Source organism: Saccopteryx bilineata, chromosome 3 (assembly GCF_036850765.1).
Source record: "Saccopteryx bilineata isolate mSacBil1 chromosome 3, mSacBil1_pri_phased_curated, whole genome shotgun sequence".
Classification (NCBI taxonomy): Eukaryota; Metazoa; Chordata; class Mammalia; order Chiroptera; family Emballonuridae; genus Saccopteryx; species Saccopteryx bilineata.
This window is the reverse complement of record NC_089492.1, coordinates 111,932,760-111,958,242: the sequence shown is the minus strand read 5'-3', so window position 1 is coordinate 111,958,242 and position 25,483 is coordinate 111,932,760. Positions and strand designations below refer to the sequence as shown.

The 25,483-nt window shown below is 37.9% G+C and overlaps 1 protein-coding gene across 1 annotated transcript; it reads right to left on the bottom strand.

Moving 5' to 3' along the window:
- Positions 1–17: 17 nt before the first annotated feature.
- Positions 18–24,263, bottom strand: CFAP36 (cilia and flagella associated protein 36). Its single transcript, XM_066267164.1, has 10 exons — positions 23,898–24,263; positions 20,610–20,674; positions 19,170–19,271; positions 12,669–12,783; positions 8,698–8,785; positions 6,969–7,020; positions 4,688–4,790; positions 1,213–1,352; positions 689–838; positions 18–182 (listed from the first exon to the last, which is right to left on the bottom strand). Exons 1-10 carry the CDS (start codon positions 24,010–24,012, stop codon positions 81–83), a joined length of 1,032 nt encoding a protein of 343 aa, XP_066123261.1. The 5' UTR covers positions 24,013–24,263; the 3' UTR covers positions 18–80.
- Positions 24,264–25,483: the final 1,220 nt, after the last annotated feature.

Below are 25,483 nucleotides of genomic sequence, written 5' to 3'. Positions count from 1 at the left end.
AACTAACAGGTCCAGTGTAAGGATTAAATATTTTATTTTTAGAAAACTTCATTTCCTGTTTTGCTAAATTGGTCTTAAATTTACTTATTAATAACTTCTTCTTTAAGTTTCTCTGCAAGCAATCTCCTCTTTAGTAATGTTTGCTTCTCCTCTGCTGTCATTTCTGGTTTCTCTGTCATTTCCTTAAAAAAAAAAAAAAAAAAAAAATTGGCTACAGTATAAGATGGGATCATTTGTCTAAAATTCCCAACACACTGCCTTGAACAAAGATTAGAGCATTTTTAGTAAATAATTTTTTTTTTAAATCACACATGATCAAAGATCACTAAATCTCTTTTTTGTGAAAATCTCTTCTTGGGGAAGTCTGTTGGCAGGGGTGGCTAGGATTCTGATGCTGTTCTTTGATAAAATATTTCAAAAGGCTCAGGTAAAATAGACTGCTGACCCGTAAGCACTCTGAATGGGGCAAGTAAAGAAATAAGAAAATATATAATGAAACTGCTATCATTTCTACCTCACAAAACCCTCTCACTTCCTAGAAAAGACTTAGTGGCTCCTACACCAGCAGGAAGGTTAACATGAATGGATCTACGGGCAATGTTCATTATGAAGACTCTCTTCCACATATTCCAATTTGAGAATTACACCTCTAGATTTACAAATTGTGACATACTAAGATTAGCCATACCTCTGTCTCCCCAGCAGGTTTTCCCTTCTGTTCTGAATTGGGCATCTGCTTAGTCCCCATATCCTTTCTCATGGACATCAACTTATCCCTCTTCTGCTTGAGATACTGTTCTCGTTGCCAGAGCTCTTCTGTTCCAAGTGTTGATAAATTCTGGGTCAAAAATAAAAGGAACTATTTTAAATTCAAGTCCATATAATAATTGATACCTACTGACCTACTGACTGATTCAATTAGAAGTTTGAGTCCTCGATTCCAAATCAGGGTACATACAAGAATCACCAATGACGGCATGAATAAAATGCAACCAGTGCCTCCCCCACCCCCACCGAAAGCACAGAGGCTGCCAGTCAGGGTACATACAGGAACAGTTCAATAAATAAAAATTTTAAAAATCAACTAATGAAAACTAAAAAAATAAATAAAGATCATAATAAAAGCTAAGCATATGATTGTTTACATTGCTTATTCCTATAGTACTTTGTCATTCTGGTCATAATTCTAAAAAGTAATGTTTCTTTACTTACTGCTATTGGTCCTTCAATGTTTGCATGTTCAAAGCCAGGAATCTTCAGGCCTTTTTGTGGGAGGGAGGAAGTTTCAGGCAACATTTCCAGATTTCTTGCCAATGGTTGCACTGACTGATTACCAAAATGCACCTTAACAGCTGGCAGTAATTAGATAGAAACCAAGCAGAATATTATAATAAATACTAAGCTGTGCCAGACACTGCATGGGAACAATAACATGGTCTTTGTCCCCAAGGAACATTTTCTTACAATGACATTTCAACAAATACCAAACTCCTGCTGTTTGATACTATAGCTACTAAAAGATATAATTCTTATCTAAAGATTAGAACTCTACTATAATGTAATACAAGGTTGCCACATAAGCCAAATAAACAGTACTAAAACACTTTACTAATAATGTAATTGGTTTCCAAAGTTTTGCTTGCAGGTAAAAACTATAAGTGAACCTATATTTTCAGAAACATTAAAGTAAAGCTATAATTTTTTGTAGCAGAAGGGTAAGTGCCAGTAATACCAATTTTTTAAGAGAACCATAAACCCACTGATGCATTAAGAAAATGAAAAGTTTTTTTTTCTTTTTTGTATTTCTCTGAAGTTGGAAACGGGGAGGCAGTCCGACAGACTCCCGCATGCGCCCGACCGGGATCCACCCGGCACGCCCACCAGAGGGCGATGCTCTGCCCATCCGGGGCGTCGCTCTGTCGCAAACAGAGCCATTCCAGCACCTGAGGCAGAGGCCACAGAGCCATCCTCAGCGCCCGGGCAATCGCTGCTCCAATGGAGCCTTGGCTGCGGGAGGGGAAGAGAGAGACAGAGAGGAAAGAGAGGGGGAGGGGTGGAGAAGCAGATGGGCGCTTCTCCTGTGTGCCCTGGCCGGGAATCAACCCGGGAGTCCCACATGCCAGGCCGACGCTCTACCACTGAGCCAACCAGCCAGGGCCTGGAAAGATTTTAAAGTAAGTAGAACTTGGAAGCAAATATAGCATGAACACTCAGTACTTCCTAGTTATTTGGTGACTGTGCCAAGAGACAAGATTAACACATGAATTGCTTTTCTGGGCCATTTTCTATTATAAGATCAGGTGATTTTTTTTTTGAGATAACATATTTTCAGTGTAAGTTCATGGACTATAAAAGACAGCCGAGTGAGACAAGCAAAGATTCACATAAAAACGATGCCAAAAACTAAAAGCATAATGAGAGAACAAGATATACATGTCTCCAAGTGATTAAAAATCTTGCCAGCATAGTCCTGGCCAAGCAACTCAGTATATTAGAGCATCATCCTGATACACCAAGGTTGTGGGTTCAATTCCCGGTCAGGGCACATACAAGAATCAACCAATGAATGCATAAATAAGTGGAACAACAAATCAATATTTCTCTCTTCCTCTCTCTCTTTTCCTTTCTCTCTCTCTAAAAATAAAATAAAATAAAAATCTTGCCAGCATAATTAAACTAGAAACAGACTTCGACATGAGCAAGAAGCTTGCCAAAGGACCAGTGCTCCAGCCTGGGCTGAGTGGACTGGCTGCAGTGCCAGGGAGGCTGGACAAAGAAAAGCTCTTTAGACTTTTGGACAGTAAAGGGAAGTCTGCATGGAAGGGATGAGCCTGGAGCTAACCCTTCTACCAACCTAGACAGCTACAGAACTTAAACAGAAATAAAGGTAAATTTAAACGAGTTGGTCATAATATGCAGAGTTAAACATGCCATTCTTACTGATGGTGACCTCAAGCAGAGGGAAGCTTTAGCCCCTATGTGCAACCACAGAGCTGGAAAAGGAACAGTTCAATTCTTTTCTGATGTGGGGGATCCCAGGCATATAAGCATTTATATTCACTTCATGTACATACATGCTCTGGATAGTTTTTGCCTTGAGTTAGTTGGCTATGAACATTTTATATATTCTAACTCAGACCTAGAGAGAAAAGTACTTGAGGCCAAAATAGTTAGCCTCTCTGATTTCTAGAAATGGAGACTCAGAAAGCCAGCAAGTTTAAAGAAAGATCATCTCATCTCTGGCAACTCTTTGTACCAATCTGAGAACAGATACTCTTCATGTCTAGTAGGAACCAGAGAAAGATATGAATCCTCCTAAGTTAGGTCTTCATAATGGGCTTCCATTACTTTTTAAAGTGATTTCCTGAAATGTCATAAATACTTATTTTAAAAATAAACAATATTTTTGAAAATTAAAATTACTTTTGAAATTATCTACTGTACATTCTGTGCCAGTAATGTGCATAATTGAGTTAAATATGGATTGAGATTAAGTTGTCTATACCTTTAATTAATAATCAGATAAGGAACCAGGCAGAGAAAATTTCTTCAAATTATGTCAGACACAAAATTTAAACACTACATGTACGTAGGTCTGTATAAAACAGAAAGTTAAATTTGAGTCAGCAATTTAAAAAACAGCTTAGACAAATTTAAAGCAGGTACTTTCATAGATATAATGCAGATGAGGTTATTCTACTCAGACCCTGCAGAATATGAAAAAAAGAAAATAGTTACATTTGCTAGGAAGAAACAAGCAAAGAAACTTCATAAACCTGCTCCTGTTTCAGATGCCCCATTTGTATTTGATCAAGTAAGACTACAGGTCCTTAAAATCAATGGGTAAATATCAAACCCATCTTATCTCAATTATAAAAGTTCTTCTGAACCAAAGTATAGAAGAATACAAAATCTGGAGTCAGAAGATCAAGGTAAGTAGTCATAGTTTCACCATTTAAGAGTTTAGTGATTTAAAACAAGTCACTCAATATTCTTGAATTTCTTGTTTAAAAAAAAATCATAATATGTATCTCACAGAGATTTTTTCTTTGCTTGTTTTTGAGAAAAGAATATTTCTTTAAAACCATAGAAATCCATGATAAAATGAACTCAATTCATAGTCATCATTCAATTTCTATTTCAGAATTACTGGTGTTCGTATAAAGGAAATCAGAATGTACTGAAAATGATTTACCACATATTTAACAATTTCATCTGCTAACATTTCCCACAAGGATTCTCATTGATTTTGCTTTCAACAATAGTTTCTGACTAAACATCTGAATATATTAGCTACCTCTTATATTCTAGATGTGCTTTAATTTATTAGGAAAATACTATATTTTCAAGTACAGCTTCTTACTTATCCCATAATGTGGTCAAGGGTGAGCCTACCAAATGTGATATGAGTACATCTTGGATGTCACAGGACCAAAGGCTGGTGGTTCCCTCACTGCCCTGGGTCCCAGACTTCACTTAGAAATTTGGGGACTACACTGTTTTGTCAGCTGGGTAATTATCCGCAACCTCTTTCACTAAATTCAAAAAGAATTTTAAATGCTGATGGCCATTTAATACTCTGTCCCCAGGTTTTTGAAGGTTAAGTAAGTAAGAGAAAGTAACGCACTCTTTATAATGTTAATGTAGTCATATTATTAGAGGAAGCTTAGTAACACTTCAAGCTTACCTGAGGGTAGCTGTGCAAAAGGTTCACCATCCCCTTGGAAAGTACTCATTTTTGCAGATTCATTAGCATGCATTGAGGGCTCTTCTGGTTTAGCCTCTGATAACTTCAGGAATCCATAATATAATTTAAAAAAGGCATTTAGATTAATTTTGACTAATTCACTACTTAAGAGATCCAAAGACATCAGTTTAAAAACATTGCTGTTCTATGTTTCCAAAGTTTTTAAGATGCTTCCACTAATTTATATCTTCCACTTTTTGAGGTAGGTAAATATTCTCATTTCAAATCATGTAGCGCTAAGATTGACAAAACAGTATGATTAGCACTCTGAACTTAGCAAGAAGTAGGTTCAAACTCAGGCTTAACTTTTATTATTCATGTGATCTTGAGCAAGACACCAAGAAATACTCTAAGATAAATAAAACTACTGAATTTATATGGTGCTTTTCCTCTTAAGATAATCCGTATACCACTACTATGATATGCCAGAAATTGGTTTACTTCCATTTCTAAAATGGGACAGCATATTTAAGCCAAAGATATTATTTAAAGCTTAGAAAGGACAAAGTAAACTAATAACTTATTTTTCCTTAAAAAACACAGAAAAATCCAATCACATATATTGATAGTTTACTAATTCATGGATATTTACATTGTAAGCCTCTATATACTAGATGATGAATACATAAAGATTCATAATTATTATCAGCTCTAATTTTATGTTTAAAATTTTCTATAACAAAAAGTCTTTAAAAAACCATATGCTCCTAAAAACATATTATTCAAGAACCTACCCTGACCAGTGGTGGCACAGTGGATAGAGCATCGACTTGGGATGCTAAGGTCCCAGGTTTGAAACCCTGAGGTCGCCAGCTCAAACGCAGCATCACTGGCTTGAGCACAGAATCATCAACATAATCCCAAGGTCACTGACTTGACCCAAAGGTTGCTGGCTTGAGCAAGGGGTCACTGGGTTGGCTTGAGCCCTCCAGTGAAGGCACATACGAGAACGCAATTAATGAACAACTAAAGTGATGCAACTACGAACTGATGCTTCTCATCTCTCTCCCTTTCTCTCTCTCTCTCTCTCTCTCTCTCTTTCCCTTCTCACTCTCAAAAAAAAAAAAACAACAAAAAATCTTAATAGAGTTTGCTTATACATCAGAGTTAATACTACTGTCGTCTGATAGCAGTTTTGAACAGGTTCTGTTCTATATCCTTATATTTTAAAAAGTATTTATTAATATCTATGAATTTCACCTTCATTTACTAAAAGGAGATTTATTTCCAAGATACATACATCACCTTTTAGTCCTAAAACATCTGTCTTTCATTTGCTCTTCATTGAGAGCCTTGGAGAAAAATGGGTTTTTCCAAGACAATGAATAAATGATACAAGCATATATCACAGTGATTGAAGGGAAAAAGGTAAACATCTTTCAAATGATTGAGAGAGTTTATATTAAATTCCCTTTCCTTCCAGGGAGGTTTGAGAAAACATGGAAAGACAGGCATCTTAGAAGAATGGAAAGAATAAATATTAGCTTCCCTCACCTTAGCTAGACACATGTTGAATTTATCTCATAAGAAATATCAGGTACTTTATGGAAATAGTTCTCAATGGAGAACAGTATGCCAAGAGATGTGAGACTGAATCATTCTGCTTTAAGCTGATAATGTTAAAGCCTGCAGGCCACCCTCAGTAGTAACTGCAGCTGCTGCTTCAGAACAGGAAGGGAATCAAGGAGAGTGGGAAAGTAAAATATTTTTCTTAATCTTCTTTTACTCATAAAATTAAGGGAAATTCTTAAAAGAAACCCCCCAAATATACATGGTATTACAGTGTTTTGGAGGTAATAATCTCAGTCTTTGTTGGAAATTTAAAGATAGATTGCTGAATGAATTACAAAGTAAAAATAGTTATAAAGTTAAATGTAAATGCTTAGACTTGCCAAGATAATATGACTCCTCTGAGGAATCCTATAGTTCCATATAAGCTTAATTTTTTTTTAATTTTTTTTAATTATTTATTCATTTTAGAGAGGGGAGGAGAGAGAGAGAAAGAAAGAGAGAGAGAGAAGGGGGAGGAGCAGGAAGCATCAACTCCCATATGTGCCTTGACCAGGCAAGCCAGGGTTTTAAACTGGCAACCTCAGTGTTTCCAGGTTGATGCTTTATCCATTGCGCCACCACAGGTCAGGCCTAAGCTTAAATTTTAACAACAAAAACTAGGTATAACAATAGTGAAATACTTCTGTTTATTAATATGTTCTGTACACACCTGCTTTTTTCTCCTCCTTTCTTCCTCCTGGTCATATTCCTCTTTTGATTTTCTGAAATGTACAGAATAAGGTAGAAAAGTAAATTTTCTTTTTTGGACAAAGAAAAAATATTCAACAAGCAACGTGTTTGAATATGTTTACTATACATGCCAGGAATTTTGGAAACAAAGATGAAAATAATCAGGCTATTCTTAAAGCAGCTTGCAATCAACTAAGAAAGACATAAGTAGGCATATACAGCATAATAAAGTTAGTAATATAAAATACAGGTATACTCATTTCTTCTGGAAATATGAATGACCCCTCGCTAAACAAAGATCAACAGCTTTGAAACCCTAAACCCAAATTTGAATGGCAAATCCCATTAATATATAGACTTTGACCTCCCCCTTTAGTTGCAGCCTTCCTGAGAAGATCCATTTCTCCCACATTCATATTTTCCCAGTGGCACCTGAGCTCTCCCAAGTCTTTCCAAACGCCACGATGCAGAAGCCGTATCGGCTTTTATAAACTGCCTTACTGAGGCCATCTGATTTAGGAAAATAGCCAGGTCAGCTCTCATACATGTTCACAACTAAACCCTACTACTTATACAGTAGTACACACCCCTCAAAAGCCCTTAGAAAATAAAATCTAAAAGTACAATGTTGATCAGTTTTCAGACCACCAAATCAACTAACAGAAGCAACTGGTAGAAGTCCAAACTTAGCCAGTCTTCTAAATCTAATACCAAATATCCTCACCTCTTCAAAACTGTGAACTAAAAGCATTCTGTGCTGTCTCAGGCTCCCATTTGCCCCTGCCACAGAATGCAGGATGTGACAGCAAAACACTGGGTTCAAAAAAAAAACACAAAAAAACCCCACTGGGTTCACTGCACATCTGCCTCCTTCCCCAAAACACTCAAATCCTCTGAAGTTAAGCAGCGAGTCCTAGAGCTCCTTACCACCAACCAACCTATCCTCCCTTCTGATTTCGAGTTGGGGACAAGGTGAGCAGGTAGGGGGACAGCAGGACACTAAATTTGTGGTACAGCTGGAGAGAAGGGCCCCTATTCTGTGGCTGCAGGAATCCTTTTGCCCTATTCTCACAGGAGATTTAAAAATTAGATGCTGCAATTGACCTTTCCTTCCAAAACTCCCTTAGAGGTCAGGACAACAGGCACAGGGAAAAAAGAAAAGCCCCTATAGTGGGCTGCACACTCCATGTCAGGATTTGGCTGAGAATCATGTAACTGGGGCAGGGAAGAGACAGGAAGTCAGTCATCTGGAATAGGCACCTCCCACTGTCCTCCCACCCCATCAGCTATTTGGTCTGTGGAGTCTAGATGTCCAGCCTCCTACTGTGAGACACGTGACTTGAGCCACCTTTAATTCTGAGACCTGGAGCCATGGAGTTTCCTGGTCAGCTAGGGCCACTATGCCCCTTTCCAGGCATGGAGGATCTACTTCACCTTGTTCAGATTTAGTTTCCTAGTCCTACCAGGGGAGAGGAGAAAAAACACTCCCATGTGGGTTGATCTAGTATGAGTCATCTGAAAATAATTTTTTCTGTCCATTAAGGAAAATAACATATACATGGTTATAAACAAAATGATAAATCATTTTCATGGTCTTCAATAGAGAATTTGGATATTTTCTAGTTTATAGTATTTTGAGGGTACAAAGCATACATATAGGTCATGTAACAAAACTCTAATGATTCATTCAAAAAATTAAAGAAGGATACCTAAGAACTTCCCTCAGGATTTTCATCTCTTCCTGTTCAAGGTCACTGACCCCATCAGAACCGTCTGTTAAGCAGTCAGGCAATACACCTGTCAAAACCAAAGACCACATAGAAGAATATCAACTCAACTGAAAACATTTATTTCTCACTCCCCTAGCTCATCAAAGTACAAATTAATTTATTAATTACTTTAAAAATGTTCTATGTTATTATCTTTTTAACTATCATCTTGATTTTTCCTGTCTTAGGGAATCAGCCCTCCACTCCTCCAAAAAACACCCGCAATTTTACGGAGCAATGTCTCTTATTCGTATTGCCTATTAAAATAACAATTATATATGGTAGTAAAAATTAACTTAAAGCTATCGAAGAATGTGCCTCTGAACTCAGTAAGCTCCTTCTAATGAAAGTAGGCTTTCAAAGTATCCCTTAAATGGGAAAAGAGTGTACAAAATAAAATATAAAATACTGTTAATTGAAGTATGCTAACACTCTTCATTCAATCTACAACAAATGCTACTGAAAGGGGCCTTGCTTACTACATGCAAAAAAGCCTGGTGCTAAGCACTCAGGGAATACAAAGGTGAGTAAAACAATCTGCCTTCAAAGAGTCTGTGCAGGCATTGGGCCAGTAACTACAAACCAGGGCTGTACCAGCTTCAGCCCAAGGCAAATAATAATTCATGCCAAGTAATATTACGTATTGGTTTAATTTACTTTATTGCCTATGTCTTCCTGATAAGCAGGTAGACTGGTAATAAGTGATCTGTTCATATCTATAATTATATTCTCATGACATTAGCAGCATGTCTCAAATGTTTACCTTCTATGTCTTCATCCCATGACTAGGCGATTTTGGATCTGCTCTAAATTAAAGTACCTTTATTATTCTAATCCCCTGGATATTTAAATGCATTTCACATGCATTTCATAACTGTAGTTTCACATGCAGTTGCAATAAATAATACAGGGCAATTCTATGTGCTCTTTACCCAGTTTCTCCTAATAGTAACATCTTGCAAAACAGTATCACAACAAGGAAACTGACATCTATACAACCCATTAATCTTAAATGCGTTTTTGCTAAGTGAAAAGAGACACAATTAGTATTCTCCTAATAAACTTTGTAAGGAGAATTAAAAGAACTAAGGAAAGAATAATGTAACAGTATGCAGTTCTTCAAAATCATCAAAATAATGCTCTGATTTGTATTTCCCCCATTTTTTGATAATGTACAACAAATAATCCAGAGAGCTTTTGAATTTTTCTCACCACAAAGACAATTTTCAAATAGTCTACACTTTTGAGTACAATCAACATCACTCTAAGGTCCTCAGCTCTGGGTCTAAGTGGAGCACCATTCTTAATTACCTATATTAAAAATTCTGTGGCAGAAACTAGATATTGGTTTACATTTGAATGTGAGCAAACTGTCCACTCTGTGGTCTGAAGTAGCTTTGCTCCACATCATTCCCCATCCGCCCCTTGCCCCTCAGCTAATGTAAGCCAGGTATGTGCAGATATCACTCAGCCAAGCACTTCTAGGTGGAGCTGCACTACTCCAACCCACAGAGTGATTGTTATTGGTTTAAGCCAATGACAAGAATGAGACCATCATAATGGTCTCATTTCCCCTGCTGGAGGGTTTAATAAAGGCATGTGACCCCAATTCTGATGGCTAGGACCTGCGGGTAAAACTCCTGGGGGCCTTCCATTAAAGTGTGGTCTTGCTAAAAAAAAAAAAAAAAAAAAAAGAGAGAGAGAGAGATGTACAGGAAGAAACATCCCTTTCTTTATGAAATATTGTTGACTCGTATTCAGTGCAACCAGAGTAAAATCATGAGAGAAGATCCTGAGAATGGGGGAGAATAAAGATGTAAAATATCAAGGTCACTGAGCCACTAAATTAACTAACCCTGTATTTGCCTTCCTCCCCTCCCTTCCTCTGGAATGTTCCATGAAATGATCATTTCTTATTGCTTAGGCCACCTCATGTAGGTTTTCTACAAATGGCTGCCTGAGGCATCCAGCTGATACAAAGTTATATGCACCTTCCCTTTTTATTAAAATCTAAGTTAGTTTCCAGTTAAATTCCAAGCTGAAAACTACAGAGTGCCAATATCAAGTTCACTGTTTCTTTTATCAAAAATGATCCCTTCTAAAAACAATTTTAACTAACATAAAATAATTATTCAAATTCTCTAATCCCATAAATCAGAATAAAGTATAGTTTCAGGAAAATTCCAAGAAAAAGATTCTATGAAGCAAACTATGGTAGAAAGACAAATGGTTTTCCAAATTTATTTACAGCAGAGCAACAGCACAGTGTCATGCATCATTCAGGATTACAGTGGTATTATCTCCTAGCCACAGGCAACAATTCTCTTAATTGTATGAAAAGCATCTTGGGATTTTAGGGGATAGTTATGGTGGTGGTTTGTTCTAGGTACTGAGTCTCTACTCACATCAGACAAATGAGAAGAGAACCCACAAGGGTCCTGCAACAATAGAAGCCTTACTGTTGCATGTTCCAGGTCCTTAAAAGCAAACAGTACAACTAAACCACAGTTCTCATATCTCCAAGAAACAATCAAAGAAAAGGTCCTGCTGCCAAACAAAGAGTACATTAGCATGGTAAAGAATATCAGTGGCAATATATTGAGCAAAGGAACACATAGGCTAGGGGTCCCCAAACCACAGCCTGCAGGCCACATGCAGCCCCCTGAGGCTATTTATCCAGCTACCACACTTCCGGAAGGAGCACCTCTTTCATTGGTGGTTAGTGAGAGGAGCACAGGATGTAGATGCAAAGCGCGGCGTTGCTCACGCACAGTACTACTTCCGGTGATGCAGGACGCTCACATCACGGCTCCGGAAGCGCGTCATATCACTTGTTACAGCTAGCAGTGACAAATATGGAACCGGACATTGACCATCTCATTAGCCAAAAGCAGGCCCATAGTTCCCATTGAAATTCTGGTCAGTTTGTTGATTTAAATTTACTTGTTCTTTATTTTAAATATTGTATTTGTTCCCGTTTTTTTACTTTAAAATAAGATATGTGCAGTGTACATAGGGATTTGTTCATAGTTTTTTTTATAGTCCGGCCCTCCAACGGTCTGAGGGACAGTGAACTGGCCCCCTGTGTAAAAAGTTTGGGGACCTCTGACATAGGCTTTTAAGGTTAGGTTAGAGTCAGCAATCTGAAACATGGATAAGAATCTGGGTTGAGAAGGAGACAGTACAATAACAAGTATGGTTAGAAACTTGGATGCTTTGATTCGAGATGTCAAATGTAGTTCAAGTACACAAGAAGGAAAAACAGTCGGAAGAACTACAGAGAAACAGGAGGGCACAGCTCTTTTCCACCTGATGGCAGTGCAATCTTAACCACCCACTGCCTGCAACAAAAGTCCTAACAATAAGCCAGAGGAGTAGTCACGTTCTCTCAATAGTAACTACAACTGTGACCACTCAGAAATAATAAATTTCAGCCTGACCTGTGGTGGCGCAGTGGATAAAGCATCAACCTGGAAACGCTGAGGTTGCCGATTTGAAACCCTGGGCTTGCCTGGTCAAGGCACATACGGGAGCTGATGCTTCCTGCTCCTCCCCCTTCTCTCTCTCTCTCTCTCTCTCTCTCTCTCTCTCTTTCCCCCTCTCTATAATGAATAAATAAAATCTTAAAAAATAATAATAATAATAAATTTCATACACACAATGACTGGGTAGAAAAATCAAGCTCTGTGAAATCTAAATGAAATTCTGGTCTGCTTTCAAGGTGTCAAACATGCACTGATCAGGAAGTTTACACTCATGTATCTCTTAAGTCAGCCACAGACATTCAAACTTGAAATAAATTTATACAAGGCAGCTACATTTAAGACTATGTGAGAATCAGAAAAGTCAAAATTGCAAAAAAAAAAATTAAAACGCATTTAGCCCTTAGACTTCTATATTCAACATTTTACCATTTCTCTCTTGAATTATTCGAATGGCTTGCAGCTGCATTTCAATGTTTTTCTGGACCATCATTTCTTTAAAGATAGTAAAATCTTCTGCGGCCAACACAGGTTGCAAAATGGCCTATGGAAAGAAATCTGTAAGTTAAACAAAGTCAGGTTTTTAAAATTACATGCATACCTCATTCTATCACATGTCATAGATAATGCATTTTCACCAACACCAATGCAAGGCCTTCCACCAATACAAACATTATGACTCACTACAGGCTTGGATGACTTGAGCATTTTCTAGTGAGAAAATATTTTTTTAAAGTATGTACATTGTGTTTTTACATATTAAAAACAGTATCTGAATTTGTCTTTTAGCCTAAAGAGATCTATTTAGCTTATATTTTGCCACTTGAAATTTACTGCATAATGATAAATCAGTAACTACAAAATTATCCCTTAAATCATAAAATAATTAAATAAAAGTAAATGTCCAAAAATGAAGTCTAGAAAGTAATTATAATGAGGTATCAGTAATGTAAGAATGCAGTTGTAGTTGTCCTATATGTAGAAAGTTTCATGAAAGAGATAGAGTTAGAAATCATGATGTAAAACCATTTTCTGGATAAAACTGAAGTGTACTAAATTAGAAAAAAATAAAGGTGTCTACCCTAGAATACCCAAATTAACATTTCCTTAAATACAGAGAACTATTGCTATCTCAAAGAGCAAGTCAGTCCTCAAGCTAAAGAATAAGGAGAATAAAATTTGAAATGTATGAAAACCTGAAGGAAAACACACAGATCTTCAAGCTTTGTATGATATTAATGGAAAAGTTAATCACACAAATCATGAAGCAACGAAGAATGTGCTATTATTGTGCACCCGATAGTCAACAGCAATAATGGCAGACAGCTCAATGAGAGCGCCATCAAACAACTCTAAGCAAAGAAGAGGAAGGAGCCCGTCCAGCAGCAACCGGCTCACAGCCCAGACACCTGCCGTGTCAAGTGCAAATGCAGCACTCTGTGACCTTTATTAGGAGCCAACTGTAGGAAAAAGTTTCTTTTCCCTTAAATTCAAACAAACTATTCGAAAGCCAGGACAGAGAAGGCAAATAGCTTCATCTCTGCTTCACTGAAAGTTGGAGCCCAGAGCTCACTATAAAAATAACTGTAGTCAGCCTCTGTGATAGATTAGTGATGTCTGACAGGACCTCTTTATGAGTTATGCCACTACATAACTTTGCTCTGGGGCTTCCTACACTTCTTATTAGTAATATCAAGTACTTTAATTTTTTTTTATTCACTTTTTTTTTTTTAGAGAGGAGAGAGAGAGGGAGAGAGAGAGAGAGAGAGAGAGGGAAAGAAAGAGAGGAGAGAGAGACAGAGAGAGAGAAGGGGGAGGAGCTGGAAGCATCAACTCCCATATATGCCTTGACCAGGCAAGCCCAGGGTTTTGAACCGGCAACCTCAGCATTTCCAGGTCGACGCTTTATCCACTGTGCCACCACAGGTCAGGCAATATCAAGTACTTTAAACTCATCACTAACAAACAGCTGAAGGGCATTGCTATGGCGATGTGTCCACTAGGTCTTCTTTTTTGCAAGTCAGAGTTAGAATTGATACTTAAAGTTATAATGCAGGGCGTCTCCATGTGTGTTCTAAGAATACAATAAGAAGAAATTGTTAAATGCATATTCCTAAGCCCTGCCCTAGACATAATGAATTTAATTTTCTGGAGGATGGGTGCCCGGTATCTCCCCAGATAATTCTTGTAACATTAAAGTTTGAGAACCACTGATACACTGGGGAAGAAAAATAGGCGCTAGATATCAAAAGCCAACTTCCAGCTTAAACATAAACAATCTGTGTGACTCTGGACATATCATTTAGTCCTCTGAGCTTCAGTTTCTTCATCTGCAAATTAGTATAATAATAATAAAAATAATGAAGTGTTTCATTTCATCTTAGTATTTATTATAGTGTACAATTTTCTGAACTGTTTAGAAAGATATCCTAGGTCACTAGTACTTTTAAAGAAACCACACATATGGAACAGAAAAGCATGCTCTTTTTTTAATTTATTCATTTTAGAAAGAGAGAGAAAGGTGGAGGAGGAGCAGGAAGCATCAATTCATAGTTGCTTTCCTGTATGTGCCTTGACCAGGCAAGCCCAGAGCCTTGAACCAGGAACCCTAGCATTCCAGGTTGACTCTTCATTCACTGCACCACCACAGGTCAGGTGAAAAACATGCTCTTAAAAAGTCTTTAGGCCCTGGCCGGTTGGCTCAGCGGTAGAGCGTCCACCTGGCATGCAGGAGTCCCGGGTTCGATTCCCAGCCAGGGCACACAGAAGAAGCGCCCATCTGCTTCTCCACCCCTCCCCCTCTCCTTCCTCTCTGTCTCTCTCTTCCCCTCCCGCAGGGAGGCTCCATTGGAGCAAAGATGGCCCAGGCACTGAGGATGGCTCTGTGGCCTCTGCCTCAGGTGCTGGAATGGCTCTGGATGCAACAGAGCGACGCCCCAGAGGGGCGGAGCATTGCCCCCTGGTGGGCATGCCGGGTGAATCCCTGTCAGGTGCATGCGGGAGTCTGCCTCCCCGTTTTCAGCTTTGGAAAAATGGAAGAAAAAAAAAGGCTTTAAAAAAAAAACTAGAGTTCTTCATTTCATCAGGGTCCTCTTTATGCTTGTTTATGCTTGAGCTGGTAGTTGGCTTTTGATATCTAGAGCCTATTTTTCTTCCCCAGTGTATCAGTGGTTCTCAAACTTTAATGTTACAAGAATTATCTGGGGAGATACTGGGCACCCATCCTCCAGAAAATTAAATTCTAGGGCAGGGCTTAGGAATATGCATTTAACAATCTCTTCTTATTGTATTCTTAGAACACACATGGAGACGCCCTGCATTATAACTTTAAGTATCAATTCTAACTCTGACTTGCGAAAAAGACCTAGTGGACACATCGCCATAGCAATGCCCTTCAGCTGTTTGTTAGTGATGAGTTTAAAGTACTTAATATTACTAATAAGAAGTGTAGGAAGCCCCAGAGCAAAGTTATGTAGTAGCATAACCCATAAAGAGGTCCCGTTGTACTCCTTACTACTCCTGCTGACTTTAATACACAAGCAGTATCCAGGACCAGTAGTTTAGGTCTAATGATGACCAAACCAAGTGAAAAGAATCTTTCAAAGTTAGTTTTAGCAATACTATACAATGGGAGTTGGCAACTGGTTTAAAAGTCAAAATAAACGAAGAAAACCAAAACAAAATAAAAATTACCTTCTAAATTATCTAGGGCAAGCAATTGGTTATTTATTTATTTACTTATTTATTTTCATTAATTGATTTCCGAGAGAGGGAGAGGAGAGATAAAAAGAGAGAAAGAGAGACACTGATTTGCTGTTATACTTATTTATGGATCCACTGGTTGATTCTTGTATGTGCCCTGACCAGGGATCAAACCCACAACCTTGATATATTGGGACAACACTCTAACCAACTGAGTTACCAGGCCAGGGCAGCAATTGGTTTCTTGAACTTGTTCTTAGGCACCCGATACTGGCATAATGGAATTAGCATTCTGATCTTATGTATAAAGATTTATATGTCAGTGGTAGAGCATCGGCCTGGTGTGTGGAAGTCCTGGGTTCGATTCCCAGTCAGGACACACAGGAGAAGCAACCATCTGCTTCTTCACCCCTCTCTCTCTCTCTCTCTTTTCCCTTCCTGCAGCTATGGCTCAAATGAGCAAGATGGCCCCTGGCGCTGAGGATGGCTCCATGGCCTCCCCTCAGGCACTAAAATAACTCAGCTGCCAAGCAACAGAGCAGCGGCCCCAGATGGGCAGAGCAGCAGCCCCAAATAGAGGTTGCTGGGTGGATCGCGGTCTGGGCACATGCAGGAGTCTGTTTTTCCACCTCCCTGCCTCTCACTTGATTAAAAAAAAATTATATGATTGTTGCAAAGCAATATATAACATGCACTGAGCTGTTTTTTCTAGTAATGGTAATGGCCTGGACTTATTCAATCATGTTGCTATTCACTATCTGGTGCTAAGAGTTTGCTCCAAAAAAAACTAAAGCTAACTAGTCCACATGGGGATTGAACCTATGACCCTGGCCTGATTAGCACAATGCTAATCAACCACCAAAATAGCTACTGATAATTAAGAGGTGCTACCATTTATAGATCATCTTATATATGTCAAGTATTGTGCTAAATGCTTTATGAAGATTATCTCTTACATTTCACAAAAACCTTTTATAATAGACACTATCATTTTATGGACATGGAAATTTAGAATCAGAATGGATAAAAAGAAAAACTGTAAAATAACTTTTGTCTGTGGCCTTATAGCTAGTAAATGAAGGAGCTATGACTCAAATCCAGGTCTGCCTGTGTCAAAAGGCTTGCCTCCTTCTACCAACCAACTCCAAATAAATCAACAGGTATTATATAATATATTAAAAGAGAAAAATGTGTTACTCTAGACCTGAAAACAATATTTTATAATTCTAGACATCTTCATTCACAAATAATTTAAAGTTATCCTAATAACAAAAACAAAAAATAGATATGGCTAATATTACTGTGAACATCTTTATTCAAAAAATAATTCAGACACATTCACAATGGTTTAATTAAGAGGTTGACAAATATTAACCAAAGCAGAAAATATTCCTGAAAAACAAGTGAAATAAAACAGATACCAATATCTTAAAAATTTTTTAAATATTACTTAAAAATTTCAATCAAATTCTTTCTATTTCACTAAAAAGGAGAAGAAAGTAATGTCTATTCTTATTCCTTAAAATAAAACTATGGTACATATAGAACAAAAACTATTAGTGAACTGTAACACAACTTTTCTTTTATAGAACTATTAACTAACAAATCATGTTTGTTCACATTAGTGTGGTGAACTATACCAATAACATTTAATATTTATTTAAATCTCATATTATATTAAAGATTTTCCAACTCTAGGATTAGAGGTGATCATTCAATGACCAAAAGTTGTGCAAAAGAGAACTGTATCAGAAAATGTTTGATTAAACAGTAGAAAAAGAAAGTTCTTCTAAGTCACAATAAAAAGATAATTTAAGTTAACAATAATTTATTAAGAACTACCTACTAGGGACTAACTTCTCATCTGTGTGCTAGGTGCTGAGAATGCAAAGATACTAAAAACAGCTTGAAAAACTTCCAGTCTAGTAAGGCAAACAGACTTGTAAGAAACTGCCGTATTTCCCCATTATAAAACACACCCATGTATAAGACGCACTTTAATTTTGGGGCCCAAAATTTGAAAAAAAAAATGTATTACATAAAGCTATTGGACTCAAATTTTATTCATCTACAACAATGAGTGCAAAAACAAGCACGAAAAAGCGGGAAGCGGAAGTAAAAAAAACCTACAAACACTGTATAAGACGCACCCAGTTTTCAGATCCCAAATTTTTTGGGAAAAGGTGCGCCTTATATATGGGGAAATACAGTATAAATCAAGCTAGAGTACCAAAAATATAAGTGCCCAGTGAGGCAGAATGAGGACTAGTCAGAAGTAACATTTAAGCCGGGCCCTGATGATAAGGATTTTCCTAGGTAAGGAAAGGATAGTGTGGTGGAGAGGAAGGGAGGAGGTGGCTGAACGTTCTGGAGTAAAGGAATAGCACAAGCAAAGCCAGCACATGGATGCCTTTCAGAGTAAGTGGCCTGGAAAGACGGCCGAACATAATGCACTGGAGAACTATAGCAAGAGAAGAGTCTAAAAATACAATTTCTGGTCACATCATAGATAATCCTCATTATCATCTTACTAAGGAATTATAGTTTATTTGGCAAATGCTGGAAAGCTAAAGCAACTCTCTGAGAAGAAGGCTATTTGATAGTAGTAATATATATCCCTATCTTCAGCCTCTGAGCAAGGGGCTCTCAGGTGGGTTGCCGGGCTGGTATCCTGGTTCTACTACTTAGCTGTAGAATTTGCACTAATTGCTTCATGTATTTGTGCATTAGTTTTCTCATTTCTGAATGGAAGTAAAATAGAACCAATTTCTTAAGGAGTGTCAGAAAAATTAAATGAGATAATACAGGTCAAGTGCCTAAAACAAACAACTAACAATGAGCCCTCAGTAAATATTAGTCATAAATATACATGATGATACCTACTTCAGCCCAGGCCTGCAGAACTAATATGACAATAAAAGTAGCTTCAAGAAAAGGAAGCTAAGATTAATAAAGGAGCAACTGCAAAACTGTCAGAGATCTATATAATAAAACAGTAGTTTGGATAAACCCTGTGATCTATTACAGTTCTGAGTTCAGAAAGTTCTCTTTTCAGTCGCATCAGTTCATTAATGCCTCAAATGATCATTTCTCAACAGAACTCATATGTGATGAATTAGTACAATGTCAAGAATATTATACTTTGACAATCAAACATAGCAAATTTAAGTGAAACCATGAGCATTTTTAACAAAATTATATGTTGTGGAATAACAAGGAAGCAAAAACCTGTGATGTACGAGTCTTTGCAAGAGGAGAAGTGCATGCTTCTTGAAATTGATCTTCATTAATTCCAATTTCTTTAAGGTAGCTTTCCAAAAGCTTTTCAACCTAAAAAGAGAAAGTTTAACTTTCATAATTTACATAGAAAAATTCAAAATGACAATTTTCATGTTAACTATGAGTTTAGAAAAGTATAATCAAATGCTTGTTTGCAATTATTAATCTGCATAAAATTATACTATATGGTAGTGACAATGTCTTTCATTGAAAAAACAAACAACAGGCCGTGGCATCAACTCAGCATGTGGACATCCTGGGTTCGATTCCCAGTCAGGGCATACAGGAGAAGCAACCATCTGCTTCTCCACCCCTCTCTTTCCCTCTTCTCTCTCTCTCTTTCTTCCCCTCCTGCAGCCATGGCTCAATTAATTCAAACGTATGGCCCTGGGCATTGAGGATAGCTACCTGGAGCCTCAGCCTCTGGCACTAAAAATAGCTCTATTGCAAGCATGACCCAATATGGCAGAGTATCTGCCCCAGGCAAGAGCTGCCGGGTGGATCCCAGTTGGGGCGCATGTGGGAGTTGTCTCTCTACCTCCCCTCCTCTCACTTGGAAAAGAAGGAAAAAAGAAAGAAAGAAAAAACAACAAAAAGTTATAAAATTTTGTAGAGAATCAAATGAAATTTTATTTAATTTTACTAGAAATAATTAAAGTCAGGATTCTTATACACTCTTCTGCTACCCAGAGTCACTTTTTAAAAATCACAAGACAATCCTGGCCAAATTAATAATTAACACTTCCCTTAATGCAGCAGCAGAAAAAATAAATAAAATTTAAAGATTAGATGCAAGATTCCTTAACATAGTTGTTCTAAATACATTCCATAGATTCTAAAGGAGAGATAAGAAGTTTTAAGTATGAGATGCTGAGAGAACCCTTGGAGCGTGATACAACTGGTAGTACTTTTAGGGTAGACTGAAAATTTTTTTTGGAGAGAGAGAGAGATGAAGGGACAGACAGACAGGAAGGGAGAGAGATGAGAAGCATCAATTCATAGTTGTTAATTGATTGCTTTCTCATATGTGCCTTGACCAGGGGGGATCCAGCCAAGCCAATGACCTCTTGCTCAAGTCAGTGACCTTGGGCTTCAAGCCAGCAACCTTTAGACTCAAGCCTGCAACCATGGGGTCATGTCTATGATCCTATGCTAAAGCCAGCAACCCCGCACTCAAGCTGGATGAGCCTGAACTCAAGCCAGAGACCTCGGAGTTTCAAACCTGGGTCCTCAGCATCCCAGCCAATGCTCTATCCACTGTGTCACCACCTGTCAGGCTGATTTTTTTTAATTAAGTAATTTTAATGGACAAATACATTTTGTAATTTAAAAGAGCTAAAATTAATATTATTTTAATTACCTTTAAAAGTTAGTGAAAAAAATACTCACTAATTCTTTATATTCCTGATGAATTTCTGTATAGGTCAATTTGCTTTCTTCTTCATCATCAAAAACTAAATTTAAGAGAAAAATATTGCATGAAAAAAATAAATCATTTCATTAGTGCTAATATAAAAGTCTATTCTCTGTATCTTACAAATAGGCACTTCTATATATACTTACAAGTATATTCTTTCACATATATACTATACAGGGGTGGGCAAAAGTATGTTTACATTTGTGAGTACATGAAGCATAGAGTTTATTCTTTTTTTGTGGCAGAGACAGAGAGAGTCAGAGAGAGGGACAGATAGGGACAGACAGACAGGAAGGGAGAAAGATGAGAAACATCAATTCTTCATTGCGGTTCCTTAGTTGTTCATTGATTGATTTCTCATATGTACCTTGACCGGGGGCTACAGCAGACCGAGTGACCTGTTGCTCAAGCCAGCGACCTTGGGCTCAAGCTGGTGAGTTTTTCTCAAAGCAGATGAGCCTGTACTCAAGCTCGCAACCTCGGGGTCTGGAACCTGAGTCCTCCGCATCCCAGTCTGACGCTCTATCCACTGTGCCACTGCCTCGTCAGGCCAGTTTATTCTTGTATTATTATTTATTATTGTATTATTTTCCACATGAACCTACTGTTGCTCACCCCTCTATATAGTGTTAATTGCAAAAAAAGTTATTTTTCCTACTTAAAATCTACTTCATATGTAAGACAAACACTAATTTGCTACTTTTCAATCAATAATATAAGGCAACAATTTTTTTAATAAATTTTTAATGGAATATTATTGTTAATAGTTTTTAAACATCAATTCCTATTACAATAATAGGCTCCAGGTTATTTTATAGCACTGAACCTTTGCTGATGAAAATTTTACTGGAAGTAAGTAACTAGGCCATATTTGTTACATATAAATCAATAATGAATTTAAAATATATAGAACCAAAACAAATGTTTACTGAATGATCATATGTGTGAAACAATGTAGATTAGAAAGATACATATATTCCCTCAAGAAGCTAACAATCTAATTAGAGAAACAGGACAAATTCAAAAATTGTAAATAATAAGCTTTTTAAACCTCCCTCCCAATCTTGCAAAAATGCAAAACTAACTTCTGCAATTTTTTCATTTAAAAATTTTCAATGACTGCTCTTTGCCTAGAGAATAAGTATAAAATCCTTAAAAGGTCAGACTCTACGATTGGATCCCAAGTCTCATCTCCCACTACTTCAACACCCAACCTTTGCATTCTTTAGCAATATAACTATATAGAATACTACCAAATATAACAAACACGGTGCTTCAAACCCCCATGCCTTTACTCAAGCCAGTTCTAGATCTTTTTGCCTTTACCTGCCCCCACACCCTTGTCCCAGTCATTCTTCAAGACATTGTATAAGTGGCACATTCTTCATGACCTCCTACCCAGTCCCAGCTCCTAGGCTGGTTAGATACCTTCCTCTGAACCTTTACCTTTATTATAACACCTGCCATTTTATATTTAGACAAGATCTGGCGCATTCAGGTTGGTATGGCCATAGATGCTGGCATTTTATATTTAAATTCAATTTACCTGCCTGTCTTCCCCACTAAATTATTAACTTCTCAAGCACAAGAATTTTGTTTTATTCATTATTCTAGCCCCAGCTTCTGGCCCTAGGACACTCAATAAATTGTTGAAATAAATGCTGATATCATAAGGCTGTACAAAACTGTCTAAAATATCTGAAGTGAAGACCAGCACACTGACAATCCCAAGTCAATGAAGTACCAAGACTGTTATTGCAAGGGTCACTGGAATGCTACTTTTATTTATCTGGCATTTACTCTACATAACAATGGGCATATATGCAATACAGTAGCTGTTTTCAGTTCATTTCGAAACCCAATTATTACATTACATGTTTATCAAACTGAAGATTACTGCTTCCCTGTAAAAATCACAAATTGGGTGCATTATTACTGAGATGTAGCCACTTCAGACGTTTGGGGATAAAAAAGAAAGAACAATGCTTGAATTTTTTTCTATTTCAGCATTTAGTCTCAGTGGGATAAATGGAATCAAAAGGTGACAAAATTTCTTTTTTCTCCTAAAGGAGGTCAGAATTCCACATGCTTCATCAGTCTCGTTTTAATTTTTAATTTTTTTAATTTTTAAAAAAGAGCACAAATACAGGTTATTTATAATTTCTTTAAAAATTACCTGTAAAAACAACATATAATAAATACTATTTGAATTTTGATTATGGCAATAAGAATATAATGAAAAGATACAGCGGTCGAACTAACCTTCCTCTCTACCACATTCATGGAATCTTAAAGTTGAAAGAATTCTTAAAAGGTCATCCAGAATAACCAACCATTTGATAGTTGAATTTCCCCTCTATAACATTTCCACTAAGTTGCTGTCAGATCCATTAAAACACTACTAGTATCTAAGAGCTTTTTACCTTCTGAGAAAGGTTAACTTATCTGGAATGCATTGTGGTATGAAGCACTTCCTTCATAGAAATTAGTTTCCCTGTAGCTTGTACTCACTCACCCTATCTCTATCTTACTGAACCTTACAAAACAAGCCTTATCCCTCCAACATAAGACCGAGTTCAAATGACTAAAGGATATTACTACCCTCAAAGTCTTGCCCAGCTAAACAACGATTAACAGTTGGGCATCCATACGTATGACAGGGTTCCTGGTTCCTACTGAGCTCCAATTTGTTTCCAAGGACTAACTGTTGAACTCCAAGGGTGACCTGCCCTCACGTTTATGTACCTCATTTGGTAGAAGATAACCCACCACCTCCCTTTTTTGGTATAGCCGAGAGTCAGAGCTCAATAAAGGGGAGACAGGCAACCGGAATCACCGGTTTTGGGCCTGCAGTATTTACATTCCCCTCTTTGCGGTCAACTGTTGGGATCAGAGGGAACTAGTAAGAAACTGGCGCCTCCCCTCTCAAGCCACTGCGGAAGCTGTTGAAGAAGCCCACCCAAACCTTGCACCTGCCCAGAGCTGAAACGTGCAGGATAGGGGGCAAGACCAAACACTGGATTAAAGTCTAATGTTTTTCGGATGTGCGCTGGGCCACTGAAAACATGGAGTCTCGATCCCCGGTTTCAGAGCCGTCAAGGAAAACACTGGCATAGTGACAGCAAACCCCCTACAAACCCAACTCTAAACCTTGCGGACCAGAGTGGTGACCGGGGAGGTGGTTTTGGAGGACCACCTCCCTGCCGACTGCTGGTGCGAGAGAGATGAGAAAGCACTGTCAGCTCCTGGTCTGTTTTTACCTTCACATTTCTGCTCCACAAAGTCCAAGATGGGGATGGACCAGTCCGGGCCTCGCAGAAACCCCGCGATGCTCTCCACCACCCATTCGATCTCATCCTCTTCTTCCGCAGCCATCCCGCCCACACGGAGCGCCGCGGAACCTTAGGCCAGACCGGGGGAGCCAGCTAAGGCCAGCCTGTCGGCCGTAGGGAGCCGAGAGCGAACTGGGGAAGAGTTGCCCCCGCGGTCGCCCAGACACCTGGTTGGAAGCTTTAAACTAGTCAATATAAAATGGTCGCTATGGCAACAGCCGCAGAGCTCCCGGCAACCGCAGGGAAGTGAAGCCAGCTTCGCTGGAGCCTGAGCATTCCAGAGAGGAACATTTGAAGAACGTTTCCTATTGGCTGGAAAAGAACCGTAGCGGATCAAAAGATAGCCTTCTGCCCATTGGGCCAGGGCTGAGAGTAGACGTGTAGCTATTGGTTGTAGGTCCTAGCAGGATTCTCCATGTTCCCTCTTCGGAGAAGCGCGTGGGAGCCAAGGTTTGTAAATGGCCTAATGAGGTTCCTGCAGGGATCCGGCCTCCGGCTGAAAGGGCTTCCATAGCCTTTGAACCAGACTAAGTGCCAACCATTCGCAAACCTGCTGGCCCGGAATCGTTTGTAATTAAAGGGTTGTTTGAAAATACAAAGCAGAGCAAAGTAGCTCTGTTAAGACTTACTGATTGGTTCTGTCGCCTTTGCCTCTTGTAACTCCAGGCGGGTATTGAATCTTTCGAGCATTGGATAGAAAAAAACTAGAATTAGGAGCTTTTCAAGGACAAAATAAAAGTTATTATCCATGTAAGTAAGTGTGTACGTAACCAAATCTTAGGTCAGATAACATCAAATCAACTATTAGATGAGTATCCATGGTCAAGGTACTTGGTGTCCAGAATATCTTTAAAAAAATTTTTTACATAAATAGGGACGTATTACATGTTCAATTATGGAAGTATTTTACTTTTAATATATGGTCATAGTTTCATATAAAATATAAAACTCATTTTTTACAGCTGTATATTGTTCTATAAACTATTTAATCTATTTTTCTTTCATTTGTGTATATACACACTATCTTACGCAGATGCATAAATGTGATTATTAATGTGCAGCTTTTTTCCTCTTTTCTCCTCCATGTACTATTTTCCCCTTATACAAACTGCTGAAATAAACATCTTTGTGTCTTTAAGATTAATGATTGATTTTACTGACTTTTCCAAGGGGCATGTTCTAGCAGAATTGCTAAATGAAAATATATATACCTTGATTTATTTCACCAATTCTCAATTGCTAGATGCAGTACTTCAACTTTTTTAACTTATAAACAATTATGTAATGAACATACTTGCACATGTATTTTTGAATCTAAGTCTCATTTCCTTTGAATAAATTTGTTCCCAAAAGGGAGAATTATTGAACCTATTTTAAAAATCTTTCTGAAAAATGTCTTTGCCAATCTACTAGGTTTAAAATAATGCATGATTTAATTTGCATTTTTAAATTTGGAAATTGAGCACTGATTAATGCTAATTAGCCTTTGTGTTTCTTCCTGTGTTATCTTTTCA

What these genes read in the sequence shown, in the direction of transcription:
- CFAP36 (XM_066267164.1), bottom strand. Translation starts at nt 24,012, where the DNA reads ATGGCTGCGGAAGAAGAGGATGAGATCGAATGGGTGGTGGAGAGCATC. An exon ending in ATCAGGAATATAAAGAATTA is followed by an intron (nt 19,272 to 20,609) that starts GTGAGTATTTTT and finishes TTCTCTTTTTAG; the next exon opens with GTTGAAAAGCTTTTGGAAAG. An exon ending in ATCCTGAGGGAAGTTCTTAG is followed by an intron (nt 7,021 to 8,697) that starts GTATCCTTCTTT and finishes TGTACATTTCAG; the next exon opens with AAAATCAAAAGAGGAATATG.